The following is a 20,776-nucleotide window of genomic DNA, read 5'->3' on the forward strand; positions in this document are numbered from 1 at the left end:
AAGAATTTAAAACCGACTATAATTCAGTCAAAATTCTTGTTAAAAAATTGGGGTTTTTGATAGTGGCCACAGAGGCATGATTGTATTAAGCTTCAAGTGAATACCTTCGGTAATTGTTAAGATTAATGTTGCAGGCAAAATTGCACCCAAGAAATTCTAAGTTAAAAAGGTCTAAAATTCTGCCAAACCAATGCTAGAGCTATGGACCTTGAACTAGGCTACAAATATATATTATAAGTGTTTGAAGTTACACGCAATCATCATAAGTGGTTGATGAGATATGATGCTTCTTGCAACACGTAAATCAACGCGTTTCGCCGGCGCCGATGCACGGGCGAGTAGGATGACCCTACTATTCTTCGAAAATAATCCAGGGTCAGTTAACATGACAGCAAATAGATTTATTCTAAGAGGATTTCATCTGGACCCAATCAAAATTCAATTTTGAAATAAGTAACAATTTCAAATCAATCGTCCAATTACCGTGATACAGCCATATTCATTGAACCAGGATAATATCGGACTAAAACTCCAATTACTTAGGGATTGTACATTTTTTGCTCAATAATATTATGCATATTACCAAAAGATATTTATATGTATTTTTTACCACGGAAACTGGTTTACAATGGTATTGAAGACAGGCCATAAAGGATTAAATTAAATAATTAAATACATAAATATCATTTTTTATCACTTTATTCAAACTATGATTGTTTTCTCAACATTTCCCATTATGTATGCGGAGGTCATCTATGGCTGCATCACTAGCGAATCCCGCTCCAACCATCCCTTTTATAAGAATACGGAAACTGTTCGTCTGTGCCGGGATATAAATGCTACGTTCCCGCCATTGCTCAATTGTATCACCAGTTGCATAGTGTGCGAGCGTGTTTGCTCTACTTGTTGTTGCGTCCTAAAATTAACATTTATATTTATTTATTTATTTAAATTTTCAATTAGATGGATGAATTAAGCTAACAAGACCAACAGTGACAAGTTAAAAAGTCTAGCTTGATATACCATTTAAAAGAAGGGCGTTTTCGCAACTTTCTTCATAACTTACAGAAATGGCACTTGCACAGTAAAAAGTTCTTAGCTGTCACAAACAGTATCACCTTCAAATATTTTCAATTAGTCTACTTTACAACTTCATGAAGTCAGAGATACATGTATGCTGAAATATCTCAAGTAACTGTTTTAGTATTCTTTATAAATAAATAAAATTGTGTGTTGTAAAATGACCTGTACAATTATGTCAGTTTTGAGCTTCTCTTTACACAATTTTCAGGAACGCTGAAAGTTCACAATTTCAGGAAAATCGCACTTTGTTTTTCACAAATAAAAGAAGGTCCAGGCTTCTTTACAATTTAGGGGTAAAAGCCCTAATATATTATGCCATTATATATAGAACTTCAATTTTTTGTTCCAATTTATTTGAAGTCCAAGGTTCAAGTAGCATGAAATGTTCAATATGCCGTTCCACTATTAAGTGCTTTATTACTATAATTCAGTGGGTTTTTTTGGCGCGTGTATTTTGATAATGCATGGTCTAAATTAAAAATAAAAGATTCTATTCACAACTGGTAGCGAAACAACTACAACAAGACGGTTGAAATGTATGATTCAAAACTAATTATGAATCAACTAGACGAAAAGTATCCTTTAAACGTTTCTCAGGATAAATCTATAATGTATCGGCTTAATCGTCATTGTATATACATGTATAGAGTTTTCGTCCGCTTTTCAAGGAGTTACGTTTTGAAATTTGACCAATAGTTTCTAGACTGACATTTCACTAGATAAAGGCATTTAAAAATGACAGAGTCGCTTCATTTACTAAGGATACAAGTAATTACTAAACATGATGACCCAAAATAGAAATCAGACCATTTGTCTTTATAAAAAGTTGTACCTCTATATCAACATCAATTGAACCCATAGTATCACCATACATATTTGTTGCTAATTGGAAGCAGTAATCTTGACCAGCTGGGAGCTTCGGCGACTGGAGTACCGCAACCTCACCAGTACTACGGGGCTGTGAAGCCTCTATATACATGTAGAAGCCATTTCCTAAAAAACAAAAAAAAAGACGACAGCGATGTATTGTTCTTAATTCTTGTTAATCAATGCATTAATTAACATGACCCTGCTTTGAAAATTAGTTTTCGAATTTATGTTTGCTCGAAAAAATAATAAATTGTAAAAATCATAAGAATCATAAAAAAGTATCAACTTTAAATATTTGAAATATCAGTCGAAATTTATGCATTTTCTACAAATCATAGAGTTATGGTTGTGGGCAATTAAAGATAGTTGTGGTTCTTGTATGTTACATTTCCTTTCAATGTGGTTGACCATTGATGAAGTTTTGTTTAATTACTCTATAATTAGTCAAGAAAGAGTCACGCTTCTTGAGCACTGCACTTCTTCTCATTGCGCTTGACCATTGTATGAAGTTGTATTGAATTCTAAACATTAGTGTTTAAGTAAGGCACCGGACGAGGAAAAGGAACAAAGGGGAATAACTCTACAATACTGAAGATAGAGTAATGGTTATTGTACACTGCACTTGCTCTTATTGCGCTTGACCATTGTATGAAGTTGTATTAAATTCCAACTACTAGTTTCCAAGTTATGCACTGGACAAAAAGTAACAAACGGCAATAACAGTAATTAGGCCAAATAGAGATATGGTTCTTGTACACTGTACTTCATCTCACTGCCCTTGATTATTGTATGAAGTTTCATTGAATTCCAACCATTAATTTTCAAGTTATTCACTGGACAATAAAAAGTAACAAAGGGCAAAAGCTCTTAAATGAGTCAAGGAAGAGTTATGGTTTCTGTGCCCTGGGCTTTCCCTCAATATACTTGACCATTGTATGAAATTGTATTGAATTCCATCTAGCAGTTTTCAAGTTATGCTCTGGACAAGAAAAAAAACAATGGAAAAGTAACAAAGGGCAATAACTCTATAATTACTCTGGCCAGTTATGGTTCTTGTGCACTGCACTTCCTCTTATTGTACTCGACCATTGTATGAAGTTGTTTTGAATTCCAACCAGTACTTTTCAAGTTATGCTCCGGACAAGGAAAAAAACAAAGGGCAATAACTCTGTAATTAGTGAAATGGAGTTATGGTTATTATGCATTGCACTTCCTCTTATTGTACTCGACCATTGTATGAAGTTGTATTGAATTCCAACCATAAGTCTCGAAGTTATGCTCCGGACAAAAAAGCAATGGAAAAGTAACGAAGGACAATAACTCTGCAATTACTTTAGATAAAGCTATTATTCTTATGTACTGCAATTTCCTTTTTTGTGCTTGATCACTGTATGAAGTTGTATTGAATTCCAACCAGTAGTTTTCAAGTTATGCTCTGAACAAAGAAAATGCAACGGACGGCTGGACCGACCGACCGACCGACAACCGAGTGACTTCTTTATACACCCCAAACTTCGATTCGGGGGTATAATAACTCAATCTCTTGAAATACATATATACTAGTCAATTTAGCTAACTTAACAATGATAAAAAATACAAATGTAAGTATAATGTCAATTTAATCATATTGCCAAGATGATGTAAATGTAATTATATTCACGTACCACCGGGAGTAGTGTGATCCCCAGAAGGTCCAGTGTTTGAAGAAACAGTTGTACCAGAAAGTCTTGTCCAATCAAAAACATCCGTTTGACGTTGCGTCCATTTGCATGTATCGTGAGTAAAATCACAGTCTATATCCGAGACTAAAATTAAAACGAAATAAACCTTTAACCTGCAGCATTTTTGTATTGGATTTGCCTTACTTAAAAATCTTGATCAGTTTCTATCAAGTTTTAGGTATTTTGATACAAAATAAAAAAAAAGGAAAAAGAGAACAACCAACGGCATTCCTGGTCAGATTCCATGGAGGTACAGGATGGCCTGTCTGTTCTGATTAGATGAAAAGGTCAACCACTATATGAGCCGTGTCATGACAAAACCAACATAATGGGTTTGCGACCAGTATGGATCCAGACCAGCCTGCGCATCCGCGCAGTGTGAACAGGATCCATGCTGTTCGCGTACCAATCCTAAAATAAGTATAGAAACTGATAGCGAACAGCATGCATCCTGATCAGACTGCGCGGATACGCAGGCTCGTCTGGATCCATGCTGGTCGCAAACCCATTATTGGTTTTGTCGTGACACGGCTCATATATAGATTCTGGCAGCTTCAAGCGGACAAAATATGGACGGGGAAAACACTTACTTGTTTGCACTGCCATAATAACTTCCGGGCAGGTTTGTCAACCCACATAGATGTTTTTCGACCAAAATTAGAGCAATGTTACTATTGCTGTATCATAAATCTGGTCAATAAATCTCGATTATGTCTCAATGTATAAATAAATAAGGTTTCTGGGCTGTGTTTCACAGAAAGTCCTATATATGAAATAAGTTTTAAGACCAACTGAGACAATTTTGCCATTCAAAGAAAATCTCCGAACTTATCCCTCCTAATAGCAATGCTGATTAGCGTTTTACACACTGCAAACAATTAAAGGGTATGTCATTGTATTTCTTAATTTTCTCAGGAGAATAAATTTATTTATAGTTTGCAGTATTTGGCTGAAGATAAAATGTTTATTGGAACGGTCTTAAGTTAGTCCTAAAGTTGGTATGTCCTAGGACTTAGGATATACTTATAGGACTTTCGATGTGTCGCAGCCCAGAACAGCGACACTTTTCTGGCGTATGAATACAAAAAGTAAGTAAGATTACCGGTGCACGATGAATCACTTATATGGAGGTCATCAATGCCGATGTCCCCGTGATAGGACGATCCCACATCAGCTTCAATGATTATCTTGTAGTCGTTAGGAACAGTGCTCGCAGGTATGTTCGCTGAAGTGACGAACCAGTTTTGACCCTGATCGCCTGACTTGAAGAAAATTTGACGTCGTTGCTTCGTGCACTGATCCTAAAAGTGAATATGAACATATTTTTACTATTAAAACTGCATGGAGATGCACTAATAGCAGTTGCAGCAATCTGAGCGTGTTTTTATGCTGATGTTGTTGTTGTTTTGTCATATAGAGACTAATTTAGAGCTTGCAAGAAAAAGAAATTATTCTCACAGTTCTGATGTTATTTCTCCCACTGCAATTCAGCAACCAAGGATTACCAATAAGAACAGATAGATTCGTCAATTTACTGCGTCATAATTATTTGAAATTTTCCGAGAAAGATAAATATCAAACAGACTTCTGTAATGTAATTATACGCTGACAGTAAAATGCAAAATTCTAAATCATCAGATGAGCCGATCGATCGAGTGTTTTGGTCGATTGGCGATTAACGACAAAGGACAGCGGAACATTATAATTATGGAAAAAGTCTTTTAAATTCGCCTGTAGTGTAAACATCAGGCCAATATGTTGGCCGCCAGTGAAAAGTTATTTTCAGTTTTAAAGGTGCATTATATTATGCCTCAGAAATCCATATTTATAAAATTCTTTGAAAATATGAAACATATGTTGAATAATGTGTTAATAATTGCTGAGCATTTAACATGTTTAAAAACCGACATAATTATCACCGATTTCGCAGAAATATGTCGCAAAGGCAGCAAAATGTAAACAAAGCAGTACTTTTGACTTCCACACAAAATACTAATTCACTATAATAATAGCAATTGCCAGCAAGGCAAAAAAAAGTAAAGATAGTTCATCTATATGGCAAATGAGTAATTTTTGGAAAGTGTAACACATTCCAAAAATTAAAACTTTCGAGAAATGAAAGCATTTCTGAGGCATAATGGGCCTTTAATAATAATACTTCACAACAAACCTCTAGGAAAACTGTCAGATTTCCAGTCTCTGCACCAAACATATTGTAGGCAAAATTAAAACACATAGTTTGGTTAGCTGGAAGTGTATGTGAGACGAGATCCGCTTTATCTCCTCTTGTTCGAGGGGAAGATGTCTCAATATATAAATACATGTGGCTTCCTGAAGAAAACACAACAAAAATGAACTATATTATATCTTTTACTTTTATATTTATATGATATAGACAACATACACATGTAAACGTTTACTTGTTTGCTTACTGTTACATGTCTTTCTGGATTTTAAAGCTTTGGTTGTATCTCGGCAGTCGGGTAGTAGATCCACCTTAATGGCGTTCTTAGATAGCTAAACAGTAGTAACAATGCATTTCTCCACAAGCGACCATTTAACATAATGCGGAGATTTACACATAAGACGCGAATAGATCGAAAACTCCCTTGTTTTAACAAAGGCTACTGTTTGGAGTATCATATCACTAATTCTAAATGTTTTTGTTTCCTGGTGGAGTGATACCTCAGGTGACTCTTAGTGTTTTATTCTGGAAGAACCACCGTTTAATCTTTCAAGTGCCAGCTAAATAATTTCCCTTCATGAAATCATTCAAATTCCTTGATGATGCTCGAAAACGCAAAGGTAAAGCTTTTGTGAGCAAGACTTGGTGACTTCGACCATTCGGCCTCAGATTTCTATTGTGAAAAGGTTTAAAGACAAAAATAGAGATAGAACACCACATATTTCGTATACATTCTTTTAGCTCAGTTTTTTTACAACTCGGTGACAATAATTTCCCACATGCTTTTCAAAAAATTCTGTCTCGCTGATGATGCACTGCTGTATCACGGTATTTCACATAGCTTAATTGTGACAAGAATATAGGAATAAATATCATAGCATTACCACTAGAGGACTGGGTATGGTCAGTTAAAGGCCCAGTATTATCCGACTGGGTAGGCCCAGAATGTATCGTCCAATCGAAATCGTCAGTAGAGGGCTGCGTCCAACCGCAGTAATCACCATTGTCAAAAGTACATTTGTCATCAAAGCCGGTGGCTAAGTAAAATGAATGATATATTATTTCCGGGATAATTGTTTCAAAGAAAATAAACAATTTTACTAAAAAAAGAATTTAAAAAAAAAATAAATAAATAAAAATCTAGCAATAGCATTAGGTTAACTTAATTTTCACATACTTCTTCCAGCATGAGTTCGTCGAGGGGACAATAAATAAATGGCGAATTAACGTACGTAGAGGGGACATTAAATAAATGGCGAATTAACGTACGTAGAGGGGACATTAAATAAATGGCGAATTAACGTACGTAGAGGGAACATTAAATAAATGGCGAATTAACGTACGTAGAGGGAACATTAAATAAATGGCGAACTTAACGTACGTTGAGGGAACATTAAATAAATGGTGAATTAACGTACGTAGAGGGGACATTAAATAAATGGCGAATTAACGTACGTAGAGGGGACAATAAATAAATGGCGAATTAACGTACGTAGAGGGGACATTAAATAAATGGCGAATTAACGTACGTAGAGGGGACATTAAATAAATGGCGAATTAACGTACGTAGAGGGGACATTAAATAAATGGCGAATTAACGTACGTAGAGGGGACATTAAATAAATGGCGAATTAACGTACGTAGAGGGGACATTAAATAAATGGCGAATTAACGTACGTAGAGGGAACATTAAATAAATGGCGAACTTAACGTACGTTGAGGGAACATTAAATAAATGGTGAATTAACGTACGTAGAGGGAACATTAAATAAATGGCGAATTAACGTACGTAGAGGGGACAATAAATAAATGGCGAATTAACGTACGTAGAGGGGACATTAAATAAATGGCGAATTAACGTACGTAGAGGGGACATTAAATAAATGGCGAACTTAACGTACGTTGAGGGAACATTAAATAAATGGTGAATTAACGTAAACAAAACAATATGTAAACATTTAATACTATTAACAATTGCAATCTATATTTTCATATGCATGTATAGATATATTAAATTTTCACAAAATATATACTATATAAAATATATTTATAATATTATAATGTGCATGATTAGTATAACGTTAATTGTTGGTGGATTTACGACCACAACCCTACCAAATATCATCCGCCATCAAATATTCACGTCTGATTTCAGCGCACATATTTCTTAGCAACTAAACAATCAGAGTAAAGATTCAACCTGCTATATTTTATACAAACAATTAAATCTTCTTTAAATACCTACCATTTATTTTTACGTTGATAGTTTTAGTAATATTACTTAGACCATTTGATGCTGTGCAAATATATGTTCCACTATCACCGGATGTTGCATGCGTTGTAACATGTAAAGTTGGACCTATAAATATCAAGAGTAAGGGCTCATTCGAAAGCTTATAAACAGAAAAATCAAGTTTTTTCTATAAATACAGGATTTATTTTCATCTTGTGGTATGAAAGTTATCATATTTCACTAGTGGCTACCGCCATTCATGATATATTTATTTCAATACCACACATGTACAGATTGGATACACAATTTGTTAGTAATTTTTTTCTATGTTTGAGAAAAAAAGATAAAATCATATCACCACAATATTATTATGCTGTTTCATAAAGATAATTAATACTAAACTTGGAAAAACTAAACAGAACGTATATTTATTTATTTATTCATTCATTCATTCATTCATTCATTTATCAATTTATTTGTTTATTCATTCATTCATTCATTCATTCATTCATTCATTCATTCATTCATTTATTTATTTATTTATTTTGAAACCCGCTATAATATACCTTCCAGTCAGCTGTACCTTCAAAACAATGCAGTCTGAATCTATTCTTTACTACAATGAATACATAATTTTAATATTTGACACTAAAATCCTTAAAACTTTGGATCAAGGGACATCACTCCAAAATTCGAAACCAGAAGTCCCATGACAGCAGAATAAAGGTTGAGTCTAAAATAATGTAACTTATAATTTTTACAAACAAATTTTGACAATCAAACACCTTTATATACAATATCATACAACAACATACTCTACCGAATAAGTTATTGCGGCAATTATTATGCAAATTCACAGTTATTATCAAATCGTGTAACCAATCTGGATGCGCAACATTTCATTTACCTGATACCTATAAAAGCACGTGCAAAATACAATATACTAGTAAAAAAAACCCAAAAACAATATTTAGCGTAACATCAACCTAAAAAAATTTGGAAGGAAATACGTAAAATAAAAATCAACAGCAAGTGACATTAGCAAAGAGGAATGTTTTGAACATTTCAAAACTTTTTTTTTCAGTTAACAATGTATATATAGCAATGATAGCGCAGAGAATATTTGGGCTAAGGTTTGTTCTAAAGTTATCCCTCAGAAACGGAAAAAGCAATATCCTCATTAAAGTGTGGGGAAAAGTGGAGGTGCTGATAATTTAATAAGTGAGATAAGTGTAAAGATATTAAAATGTGCTCACCTGTACTCAACTGGGTGATTCCGCCACATGAATGTTGTTTAGACCAGGTGATTGAAGGGGGCGGAGAACCAGTGACATTACAAACAAGGTCAAGAGGCGAGTTCGCAGGGCTAGTAATATACTCTTGAGCCGGACCATCCAAGTTCAGATTTGCTATGAAAATAATAATAATAATAAAAAGAAAAAACTAGAAATAATCATTTGTATAAATACTCAATTAACCTGAAACTTTATATTCATTATACATGTAGTATTAGAATATATATAGTTTTTCCCTTGTTTTTATGCTGTAGTAAAATACAATATCTCATGCAATCGAAATATAAAGTAGAATATATACAATGTGAACATACCTCTGCACTTTCCTGTGTAATACTCCAGGTCATCTATTGCTGTGTCCCCATGGGTACCCGACCCTCGGATGGATTTCAGGACAATTTTATAGGGGTTGCTTAGAGCTGGTATGTTAATCTGCGCTAAATGCCAAACATTTAGTTGATCATTTGCCAATGTCAACTTATCATGTATCGATTCCGAACAGTCTTTCAGTCTTTCCTTAAACATAGCACAAGTCAGAGCATCTCTATTTCGTGAAATTTGTTTTTCATCAATCATTTGGTATAGATTTTTAAACAAATATAAATTGTGCTGAACAAGGCTTTCATCACTTGCCAGATAGAAAAAATCCTTATTCCGATTTTATATCCTATATTGATTAGCTTATGTTACGGCATTTTAGGATAATTTATTTGTTCTTAAAGAAAATTAAATCTGCTTTTACAAGTCTTGAATAAGGCATGTGGCTGTATATGTTTTAATAATTCTACCTTTTTTATTCTAATTTTAGGAGGCATGGATCGGGACAAAGAGAGGGTTGCTTCACTGGCGAAGGAAGGCGTATGGTGAATATCTAAGTATTTCCTCTTTTATAAGTATGCACTTCAGTAGAATTATCAAATTAGTTTAAGAGATAAGTTTGAACATGAATTTTGGCAAACTCACCACTGTTTCAACTTTTAGGGAACCTATTTCTTGTCCATGCATGTTATACCAGAATGAGAAACAAGCCTGGCCAGATGACGGTAGTTCCGGTGATGTCAAATAAGCCAAAGATCCCGGCTGATCGAAGCTACTTTCAATGTAAGCATAAACACCTGCACGTTAAAATTAACAAAGCATAATATTTGATAACATTCTTGTTAAAAGACTAAAATAATAAAAACATACATGTATCTGAAAGATGATTTAAACATATGAGACATGGTGTTTTTCAGTTCTGGTTCATAGCTCATATACACACATCGAATGGCCTTTCCCATTTGGAATATTTAAATTTAAAACATCATCATTTGCATCGTCATTGCCGCTCTCGTTATAACTATCCTTGTAATCATTATTAGTGCTCGCCAATTTTTTTAAGCCAATCACCGACGAGGATTTTTCAAATTTTCAGGTTACAAATCTTAATAGAACAGATTTTATATAAACTGGACGTTTTATATTAATATTATAAAACGCAAGTGGGCGGAGCACTAAGCCGGTTAGAGTTCATATTGGATGTTCTTCGTAAATAAGAAAGCTACAGTCGCTTCGCAAGCTCCGCTCCTTTTTAGCTTTCTTATTTACGAAGAACACCCAATATGCACTCTAACCTATACTTAACTTCTTACCATCTTTATCGTCAATATTGTCATATTTATCGCCAGCATCGTCTATATTGCCTGTCATCGTTTTAATAATCATCATCAACACCCATAATCATAACATCGCCAACAATAACTATCATCATCACCATCAGCGACGTAAGTAAATTTATCATATATTATATTACTTAATGAAATAAGTTTTATCTAAAATATAGAAATTATTTTATAGTACATGTATTTGAAAAGGTAGCAAAAAGTACAAACCATTGCTGTTTCCTTTTGTATGGTCATTGTTAGGACCAGTATTTCCGGTCGGTGTTTGACCTTTATTAACCTTCCAAGTACCAGTGCTTGACTGGTTGGTTTTCCATAAGCATAGATCATTATTCTCAAAGTCACACGAGATAGCTGATGGGTCTATAGTATAGAAATAATCACATGTAGGATCAAACATCTTTATTAGCCATGGATATGGTTCATATCTCTAGATTGATTGTTAAAATATCAATTGCTATCGTGGACACAAGGAAGCTTGTACGATTCTTTATTATTGAAAATAACCCATATGTATACGTTATTGTTTTAAAAAAATTTAACAAATTTTTTACAGCGTTGTTCAATTAAAGGCTTTTCTCAGAAAATGTCCAGGAACAAGGTAAGAAATTAACATAAGTGATTGACATTTATTGTAAAGGTATTGAACTAAACTTAGCTCTGACCTTGACTCTTGATCACAAATGTTTTTGAAGAGGAGCCATACTGGTTGCTGACCGTACAGGTATAGTTACCAACCTGAGAGGGCTGCAGACTGTTGATGTAATAGTTCGGATCTGAAATAATATTACTTGTTATATTATATATTAAAGTAAAACCTGTATCACATGTCCCAAATGAGGAATGCAAATCAAGGAGGATTGAGGAATGTAAATCAAAGAAGTTCTGGTTGATAAAGGGGACCTCTGTAGTTACAACGGTAGGTGGTATGTAATGCCAAATAAAAGGCTTAGAAGATTATTTGTGTTCTTTTAGTGGTCGTATTAATGTGAAGGTTTCTTATGATTAATATTTCACCGTATCTTACAGTACCACCTCACCTTTCAGTATTTTAACAGATTGACAACACGGGTATAACAAAAAAGAAAGACCTGGATTTTCCTATAATAAAATCATATGTATAGAGGCTATAACTTTAATTGAAATGAAGGTTTAGAATTTGACATTTGACCACGGTCAGGATAAAATTGTAATCCACTTTCAAATGATAAATAGAGCTCAGATGTATCATTTGTTTAAATACAGTATGGAAGTTATTAGCATAAATTTAAATGAAGTTGTTTAAAGTTTGAATTATTGACCCCTAGGGTTCTTCCAGTTTTTGTCTCAGGAGTCGATCTCGGAACAAGCTTGATAACATATGAACGTTGTAGGCCATGTTATAGGTCATGTGGTTCTATGGAAAGAGATTTTTAAGTTTTCATTATTCTACCTATGAAATTTACCCAAGGGTCATGATTTGTACAAACTTGGTACATTCACTTAGTAATTCTTCATGCAAAATATCAAAGATATGTGCTTTATAGTTCCGCAGAAAAAGTTTTCCCTGTATGTCTATATATAAAACTATGTGTCCCAAGTACAAGGTAAATTTGATCTAAAGGGTCATGATTTGAACAAGCTTGTCAGAGGTCCTTTGGGTAATGCCTCCTGCTAAATATCAAAGCTCGGGTCTTAATGTTCTGGATAAAAAGATTACTTTAACCATTTTCCTATAATGTGTTACAGTTGCCATTGCAACCAGCTTTATTAACGAAATCAATTATATTTAATCACTTTGTAAGTCCTTCCCCAAGAAACATTTCTACCAAGTTTAGTTGACATCAGTTTACTACACATGTATGACTTATATTGTATATAACGGACACACGAACATACAATAAGTAAATCATTTTATGCCGCCGTAAATGCTGAGGTGGCATAAAGCAAGTTTGTAAAATATATTGCTGACATACATTTAAGACAATGTTGTTTGGAGCTCAAACTCTTCTTTTCTCGCATAGATAAGATATAGCATGCGTTGGTGCTCACTTATGTTAAGTTCATGGCATCTTGATTGCCCTTACCTGAGACGCTTTGACATGGGTTTGGATCTGGTGTGGACCATGTGATTGTAGGAGGGGGTGACGTCGAGTTGCTGTCACACATAAGGCGAACAAAAGATCCGAGTCTGTAATAATTGGTCTCATTTAGTGGCTCGAATGTGTCTATCACCGGCGGCTCTGGCGAATGAAAGAAAATTTTACCATCAAATTTCTTTATTTGTATTTATCAATTTTGTCTTTAGACTTTAAAGTACATATGCACTGTCACTTATCTATACACTGTCACTTACTTACACATTGACTTATCTATGCACTTTCATTTACTTATACTGCTTATTTCTTATACATTGCACTTACGTATAAACTTGAACTTACTTATACACTTTCACTTAGTTTCAATGTACACTTTACTTACTTATGCACATGCAGTCTTTTTGAAGCTGTATTCCAGGAGGTCCTCGTGGCCCTGTAGCTCCTTTCTCCCCCTTTAGCCCAGCAATACCTTTGACACAAAAAGATTGTAATATATTAAATTAATTAGTTACAAGCTATTTCTAGCAAATATATTCAAAATAACCATGAATATTTAAGTGTCAGCTGAAGATTGTCATTGGTCATCAATAATTGCATTTAATCAAATAGGACGAATTGCATTGATCCACGTGCGTAAAAATTGCTATGCAAGCTAATTAAATTCCGCTCGAATAATATTCAGTGTTTATATAAACCAAATGCGGTTTTATACAAGTCCTTTTCCGCTATATCATCCGTTTCAATGCATGTAGTCAATGAAGATAAGGTTTCCAATAAATATGTTATATGAAGAGAAACTTACATAAGTCTTTTTTTATTTATTAAATGAATATAATAGAAACATAAAAAACATACCAGGATAACCCTTTGCTCCATTAAGACCTGCAGGTCCCTGGCTCCCCTTTTCGCCTTGTAATCCCGGATCACCTTTTTGTCCTCTCAGACCTGGTTCCCCTTTCGGGCCCGCAACTCCTGGTTCTCCCTTCAAGCCATTTAATCCTGCGGAACCTTTAGGTCCCGGTTCCCCTAATTTTATATAAAAAATGTAGCTTTAAACACAAAGTTCAACAAAGCAAATGAAATTTACAAAAACAGTTTTCATATGTAGGTAGAATAGTTAAAAGAAATAATTGTTTGAAGCTGATCATGAACAGTTTATTGCTTCCAGATTTGACATTGAAATTAAGATATTCTTTTATAATTTTGGATATATTTAATATGGTAAGGCTCACACTTATTTCATAATGAAAGGAAATGCATTACAACACCGGAATATACCATTCCATCTATTCGATCTCTCTTGAATGTTATTGCCTTATTATGGTTTAGGTTATATCTGTCCATATTAAAGTCTTTAAGAGATTTAGCCGATCCAAAAATAGATTCGAAAACTAGTACAATAGATTTTTTAATGTCAACGCTAAAATGAGTACACCCAATTTAACCCTATTTTGCATGACCAGATAGACTATCTTCTGTTGATATAAGAGCATAATCTAAAACATGCCTTTGAAACCATCAGTTCCTCGCTCGCCCTTCACACCCTTTGGTCCTGGGTTTCCCTTTTCTCCTTTTTGACCTGGCAGCCCAGTGTCTCCTTTAGCTCCTTGCGAGCCTAGTACGCCAGGTATTCCAGGAGTTCCTGGTAAACCAGCATCACCTTTGAAACCCCGATCACCCTTAACACCTGCAAGATAAACGGACCTGTAATCACTTTATGTTTTAGGGAAAAAAAATTCCTTAACCATTTTCGAAGTCTCGTTCACTGTCCATTAACATCATTACATAACACATATCAACAATGCTGCCATACTGAATATGATGCCCATTACTTGTATAATGTATAAATATTCAAGTTAATATATAAACAATGCTACCGTACGGAATATGATGCACATTACTTTTATAATGTATAAATATTCAAGTTAATATATAAACAATGCTACCGTACGGAATATGATGCACATTACTTGTATAATGTATAAATATTCAAGTTAATATATAAACAATGCTACCGTACGTAAAATGATGCACATTACTTGTATAATGTATAAATATTCAAGTTAATATATAAACAATGCTACCGTACGTAAAATGATGCACATTACTTGTATAATGTATAAATATATATGTAGATGAGTATTGATATACAAATTGAGCCTCTTTTGTTGTTTGCTTTATATATGTAATAATATAAACATTGGGAAATCTTTATTTAAAGAGATAAACATTTGAACAGCATGAATTCATACAATATCAATACAGTTTAAATATATGTAAATTTGAATATCATCAAAAGAAGGAATGTACTCGTCGATATTGCATGGATTTTTTTGCTATTCAGTCTTTTAGAAATATATGTAAACTACGGTTCACATCCATGAAAGGTTTTCATGATCCTACCGCATGTATTTAGGGTAAGAAAATGTGCAAGAAACTTACCTGGTACACATAATTTTACTGTATCATTCAAACAATGTGCTAACAGAATCTTCTCCTAAAATGACAGATCAAAGTCAAAATTATCCCTCTGCTGCAATAAGGGGGGGGGGGGGGGGGGTTAAAACGCATAAGTGGTTATAATTAGTGTGAATATAACTTTTATAACTGTTGAATCTGACGTCAAAATTCAGAGTTGCCATGATAACTAATACTAAGCCCTTACTTAAATATGCAAATCGCAATCATTACTATATACCGTCTATAAATTTCATTATTGCTGATTTCTTAATAAACTTTTTTGGAACTGTCCTTGTCAGAGTTTTAGGGATGTCAAGATAGGAATTTGAAATGAGCCAGTCATCAGAATCATGAGTACAGATCCTGATCAGACTGCATGGATATAAAGACTAGCCTTACTCTAAACTGGTGGTAAAGGTTTGTCAATTTCGATTTCAGCAGGTTAAGTAATAAATCCAATTGATTTTATATGAACAGAACCCCATTTCTCTGCCAATACCTATCAACAAAAGATTTGGAGCTCAGACAGACAGCACTTGAGGAACTGAAACAGTCTTTGTCAATATACTTTGGCTTATTAACAGCTTGCGACGTATTTGTTAAATTGTAATAATGCACGGTGGACCAAGTAAGTTGTTTAACAGTCTAAAATTGCTAAATCCTCATTTTACATGTTTTAAATCTTTTAAATTTAAAAACGGCATTTCTAAAATGTTGGGTTTTGATAATAACATATTATAATAATTATATATTCAACACATACCTACCTGACAACGATTTAGATGAAAGTAAATTAGATTTTTAATCTAATGACGTTTTTATTTAAAAGAATCAATTTCTCATCCGCCACAACTAAGGAAAAAGTAGAATACTGTATGAATTATGGTCCTTAACAAATTTTGAATTATATTTTTGTTTACATACACATGATTAAAAATCAACAAATTGTTATAAAATCACATTAAATAGGTCTACATTAATTTTATCACTTTTACATGTATAATCATTATTTTTCAATTTAAAGTGATGACGCAGTTTTGTTGTAAACATACATTTAAAATCTTTGAGACTAACAGTTAACATACTTTGGTCTATGTTACATTACCTGGGCGACCATCATGTCTGTTAACATCTGCTGAAGGTCTCGCTTGTGACGCCCATCTTTCTCTTCTAAAGGTTCCGGCTCTTTGTTGTTAAGAACCTTCAATTAAAATCATTAAAGAATGAATAAACACTAGTACACTGTTACACACATTCTTATAGGGGTATAACATGCAGACTTTCTTTGTTATTAGGTCAGTGCTTTTATTTCAGTGTTGCATCAATCATTTTAGGTTAATTAAGTCTTTGAGCAGTATCAGTGTTCATTGGTAAACCCTTTACCTGATGGAATTGCATAATAGAATTGCCCAGTCGTTTGTTTGGAACAATCCATTCCAATGCTTATAGATTTAAATTTCAAAATAAAAAATCAAGTTAACAACAGTATCGAGCTTTGAAGACTGCACAAATGTGCCGCCAAGCCTTGCGAAGGCTAATCACTTTTCGTTCCAGCAATTTCCGGGTAAATTCTAAGCATTTTGATATTGAAATAAAGTGAAATTTAGATAGAAAATCAGCTGATATATCAATGCAATAAAATACGGCAAGAGAATATTTAAATTGATAAAATTGAAAAGTGTCTAGGAGTATGTTCCATGAAATAAATTATTAGTTATCTATTAAATACTAGTATGCTTAATTTTATAGCTTCATTTGTTAAAACCTAAGTCATTGACATATTCATAAAATATGATTTCAAACCACACAAATTATCATTCCACATGTATGTAAACTACAAAACAAATTATGTCATATAATTAAGTTTAATAGCAGTAACCGACAGTCCCCACCGGCAAACCTCATTTATGGATTGTTAATTATTATTTTACGAAATATATTCTTAATTCTTTGGAAGTCTGTAAACTTACCAAAACAGAATCCGGCGATTCTTGTAGACTAAATTTGAAACAATCTGTCTTCAGTTGAACTAATTCTCTTTGACTTTGTTCATACTTCTCCTGAAGATCTTTAGTCCAAATAAACTGGAGAGAAGACATTTACTACTTTTAGTTCAAGATTCTCGAAATATAACGGTAGAATAATTTCATTATGATTTGTAAATGATCAATGATACATATAACATTACGATGGAGAGTAATGAAATGAAAATACAGAAATAGTCAAGTTGTGTCGGTACAATAAATTGAAAAGATAACTTTTAATAATAATATGATAATTATCAAAATTTTGTTGTAAAGAAAATACGGGTAATAGTTTTTGATGAGACACCATTTATAACTGATCAGACAAATTCAAACAAATAACTAAGGAACAGTAATTTTTTAATAGATAATGACATACGCCCAGACTAAGCCTTGCATGTAGCTTGAGAACTTAACCTGTATGTGAAGTTAACAGTACTAGCAGAAATACTTATATTACTTTTTATTCAGCTGGACAAATATAGTATTAATAAACAGTACTGTATTTAATGTTACACGTTTTCTTCAGAGCTCTGTTTTTCTGCGTAAAACACTTAAAATGTCCAAAGCGTGCATTTTCAAAATTCTTCAGTATACATGTTTCCCAAGGAGTGGTGAGTCATGCAAGATCGAGCAAATTCTTGGAATCAAATTTAACTACATATTTTCATTTATTTGATATAGAATAATATCAGAATTGCATGTTAAATATGATGGTAACTAATATATGGCGATTGTGCGAAAAAAAAATCGTTTTGAGTCTTATCTCACCGATATGTATACATGATGGAAATTAACTTTTATCGGAATGATAAGGATATCGCACTTTAAGCAGTTTTACCGCATAAAGAAGCATTGCATAATAACGAAACTCCCATTTTGCAATTGCAACTGTGTCAAGTTTTCTTATCAGAACATTTTCATAATTAAGAACTGTAGATTCAATAATAAATGACCCTGGTAAAACCAATTTTTATATGAATATTTTACTTCTTTGTTTCTAACTTTACGGTAAATGTGAAAATATATTGGATATTTCTCATCAATACTAAAACATAAAGTTGTATTGCTGTCATATTTTATGATTTTATTATCATAAAGATAGAAAGATATTCTAAAAGTGCTTTTATATGAACACATGGCCATCAGTATTATTTTGTCACCAACTATCCTATATGAAAACAATTTCAGAACAAACAAAAAATACAATAAAAGAAATTTTATAAAAAAAAAAATGAATAAAACGTTAACAATTTTGTATTTTGAATGAATTTCTTTACTGTTTTACAAAATTGCCATGCTCATTTCAACCTGTTTGTCCTGATCTGACTAGAAACCTAGAATACATGAGTAAATTCGCAGAAAGTATACAACTAATGCCAGTAATGGTTCATTTTCTACTTCTCTTCTTTTGGTCAAAGGTCTTCTTAACGTTATATTCTATTTACACTCTTCATCATCAGCATATCTACATAAAAACCAAAGGTCTTAACAAATTTATTTGTCACTTTCTAAGAAGCCCGTGAAGTCTTTATTTTATAGAAAACCATCATCATAGACGTATGTAGGAGCTGAGGTCCAAGAGGTCTGAGGACCAAGAAAATTCTCAACCAAATCAATTAAAGTTATTAAGCTTAATTTCAATCTAAATTTTCATAAAAGAATTAACATTACCTGAACCACAGCAGTAGCGGTGAATATCACCGAAATTATGACCAGCAGCACGGCGGATACATTAATACCTTTATTTGACCTCTTTTCTTCCATGATTTTCTGTTCGGATAGGTTGAATTAGCTTTACACCATGCCAACATATAAATATAAGTCCCGATAAGAAAACAAGCACAAGAGGTCAAATTTTAAGGTAATTCATAAAACTTTATCGTGATTGTTGTAGTCACGTGTCTGAACTGTCCTAATTAAGTATAATAATAAAAGGGCAAATTATTGACAAAATTAGGAAGGAATTCAATTATCTGTGATTATGAATTTACGGTCCGTGTTCTGCAGTTTAGTCTGTTTGGTTTTTTAAATTATACGACAAAAATATTACTTTTAAATTGAAATATAACATGATATTATTTTTGTCACTTATTTAACCTCATCATCATTCTACAATGTATACTATACTGTTAGTAATATGTGTATTGGTAACTTAATTGAAAAACATTAATATACCGATATTACCTTCAATGAGGATGTTTTAGAAAACGACCGTTAAATACCAAGTTAAAGTGTATCAAAATAAATGTGGGTTTTTGAATGTGATTTTTTTTAAAAATCTGTTTACTGATGCAAGGCTTTGTACACCATTCTAATGGATGTGAATGGTACTAAAGTTTTGAATGGTTGTTGAGATAAAGTCTAGACAAAATCATCAAATGATATAAAGGTGTGAAAGAAATATATAAGACATCGAATAACCAGGACAAATTACTGATATATGCAGCTTCTCTTAGTTGAAATGCTTCCATAAATATGAAGTTTCGGTGAATTCCAATAAATTATCGTTAAAAATAAATAAATACATGTATGTACATTATTGATATATTTAATTATACCGGCAATGTAAAATGGAATGGTCCAAAACCCATGATAAAACCACAAACATTGATAAGTTATGTTAATAGGTAGGCCTAAAGACTCAAATGTCCGAAATTGAAACCTTAAAGGTACATTTTATTGAGAAACGAACACATTTTATCTTTCTTAGAAATGGTAAATATGTAATAATTTAATAACGTTAATGTAATGGTTTAAGGTCATGTTGAATGTTTATCACCAGACGAAAGAAGCATTGAATGTCATAAATTGTGAACAAAGTAGAACTTTGTCTTCCATACAAAATTCAAAACCACTTTAACTGTAATAATTGCCATAAAGGATCAGAAGAAAAATATGGTTAAATATTTAAATATGGTTATTTGGCTAACTATAACAGGATAACTAAAAAATAATTGCTTTTGATAAGTAAAAATAAAAGCATTTCTAGGCCAAATAAGTCTTTAAAGAACGCTCAAAACGGCAAAATAGAAAATGTTGCTGACTCGGTTTGATTGAGCGTGTTCATGGGCAGTAGTAGTAAATGCAAGCTACCTTCTACACCCCAAACTCCGAAATAAGAAGATGAATATGATGAAATTATATATAAAGTAACATCCGCAGA

The 20,776-nt window shown here is 33.0% G+C and overlaps 1 protein-coding gene across 1 annotated transcript; it reads right to left on the minus strand.

Annotated features, from left to right (window-relative positions):
* Positions 1-681: 681 nt before the first annotated feature.
* On the minus strand, positions 682-19,443 carry LOC132751054 (MAM and LDL-receptor class A domain-containing protein 1-like). The gene is made up of 20 exons (XM_060741160.1): positions 19,285-19,443; positions 17,557-17,670; positions 16,692-16,787; positions 15,569-15,623; positions 14,634-14,813; positions 13,982-14,152; positions 13,509-13,595; positions 13,115-13,270; positions 11,714-11,824; positions 11,259-11,411; positions 10,351-10,502; positions 9,702-9,903; positions 9,349-9,501; positions 8,105-8,218; positions 6,744-6,896; positions 5,845-6,005; positions 4,777-4,975; positions 3,618-3,758; positions 1,916-2,076; positions 682-916 (listed from the first exon to the last, which is right to left on the minus strand). Exons 1-20 carry the CDS (start codon positions 19,375-19,377, stop codon positions 722-724), a joined length of 2,847 nt encoding a protein of 948 aa, XP_060597143.1. The 5' UTR covers positions 19,378-19,443; the 3' UTR covers positions 682-721.
* Between the last annotated feature and the right edge of the window lie 1,333 nt (positions 19,444-20,776).

Source organism: Ruditapes philippinarum, unplaced genomic scaffold, assembly GCF_026571515.1.
Source record: "Ruditapes philippinarum isolate M1 unplaced genomic scaffold, ASM2657151v2 ctg1375_1_1_1_1, whole genome shotgun sequence".
NCBI lineage: Eukaryota > Metazoa > Mollusca > Bivalvia > Venerida > Veneridae > Ruditapes > Ruditapes philippinarum.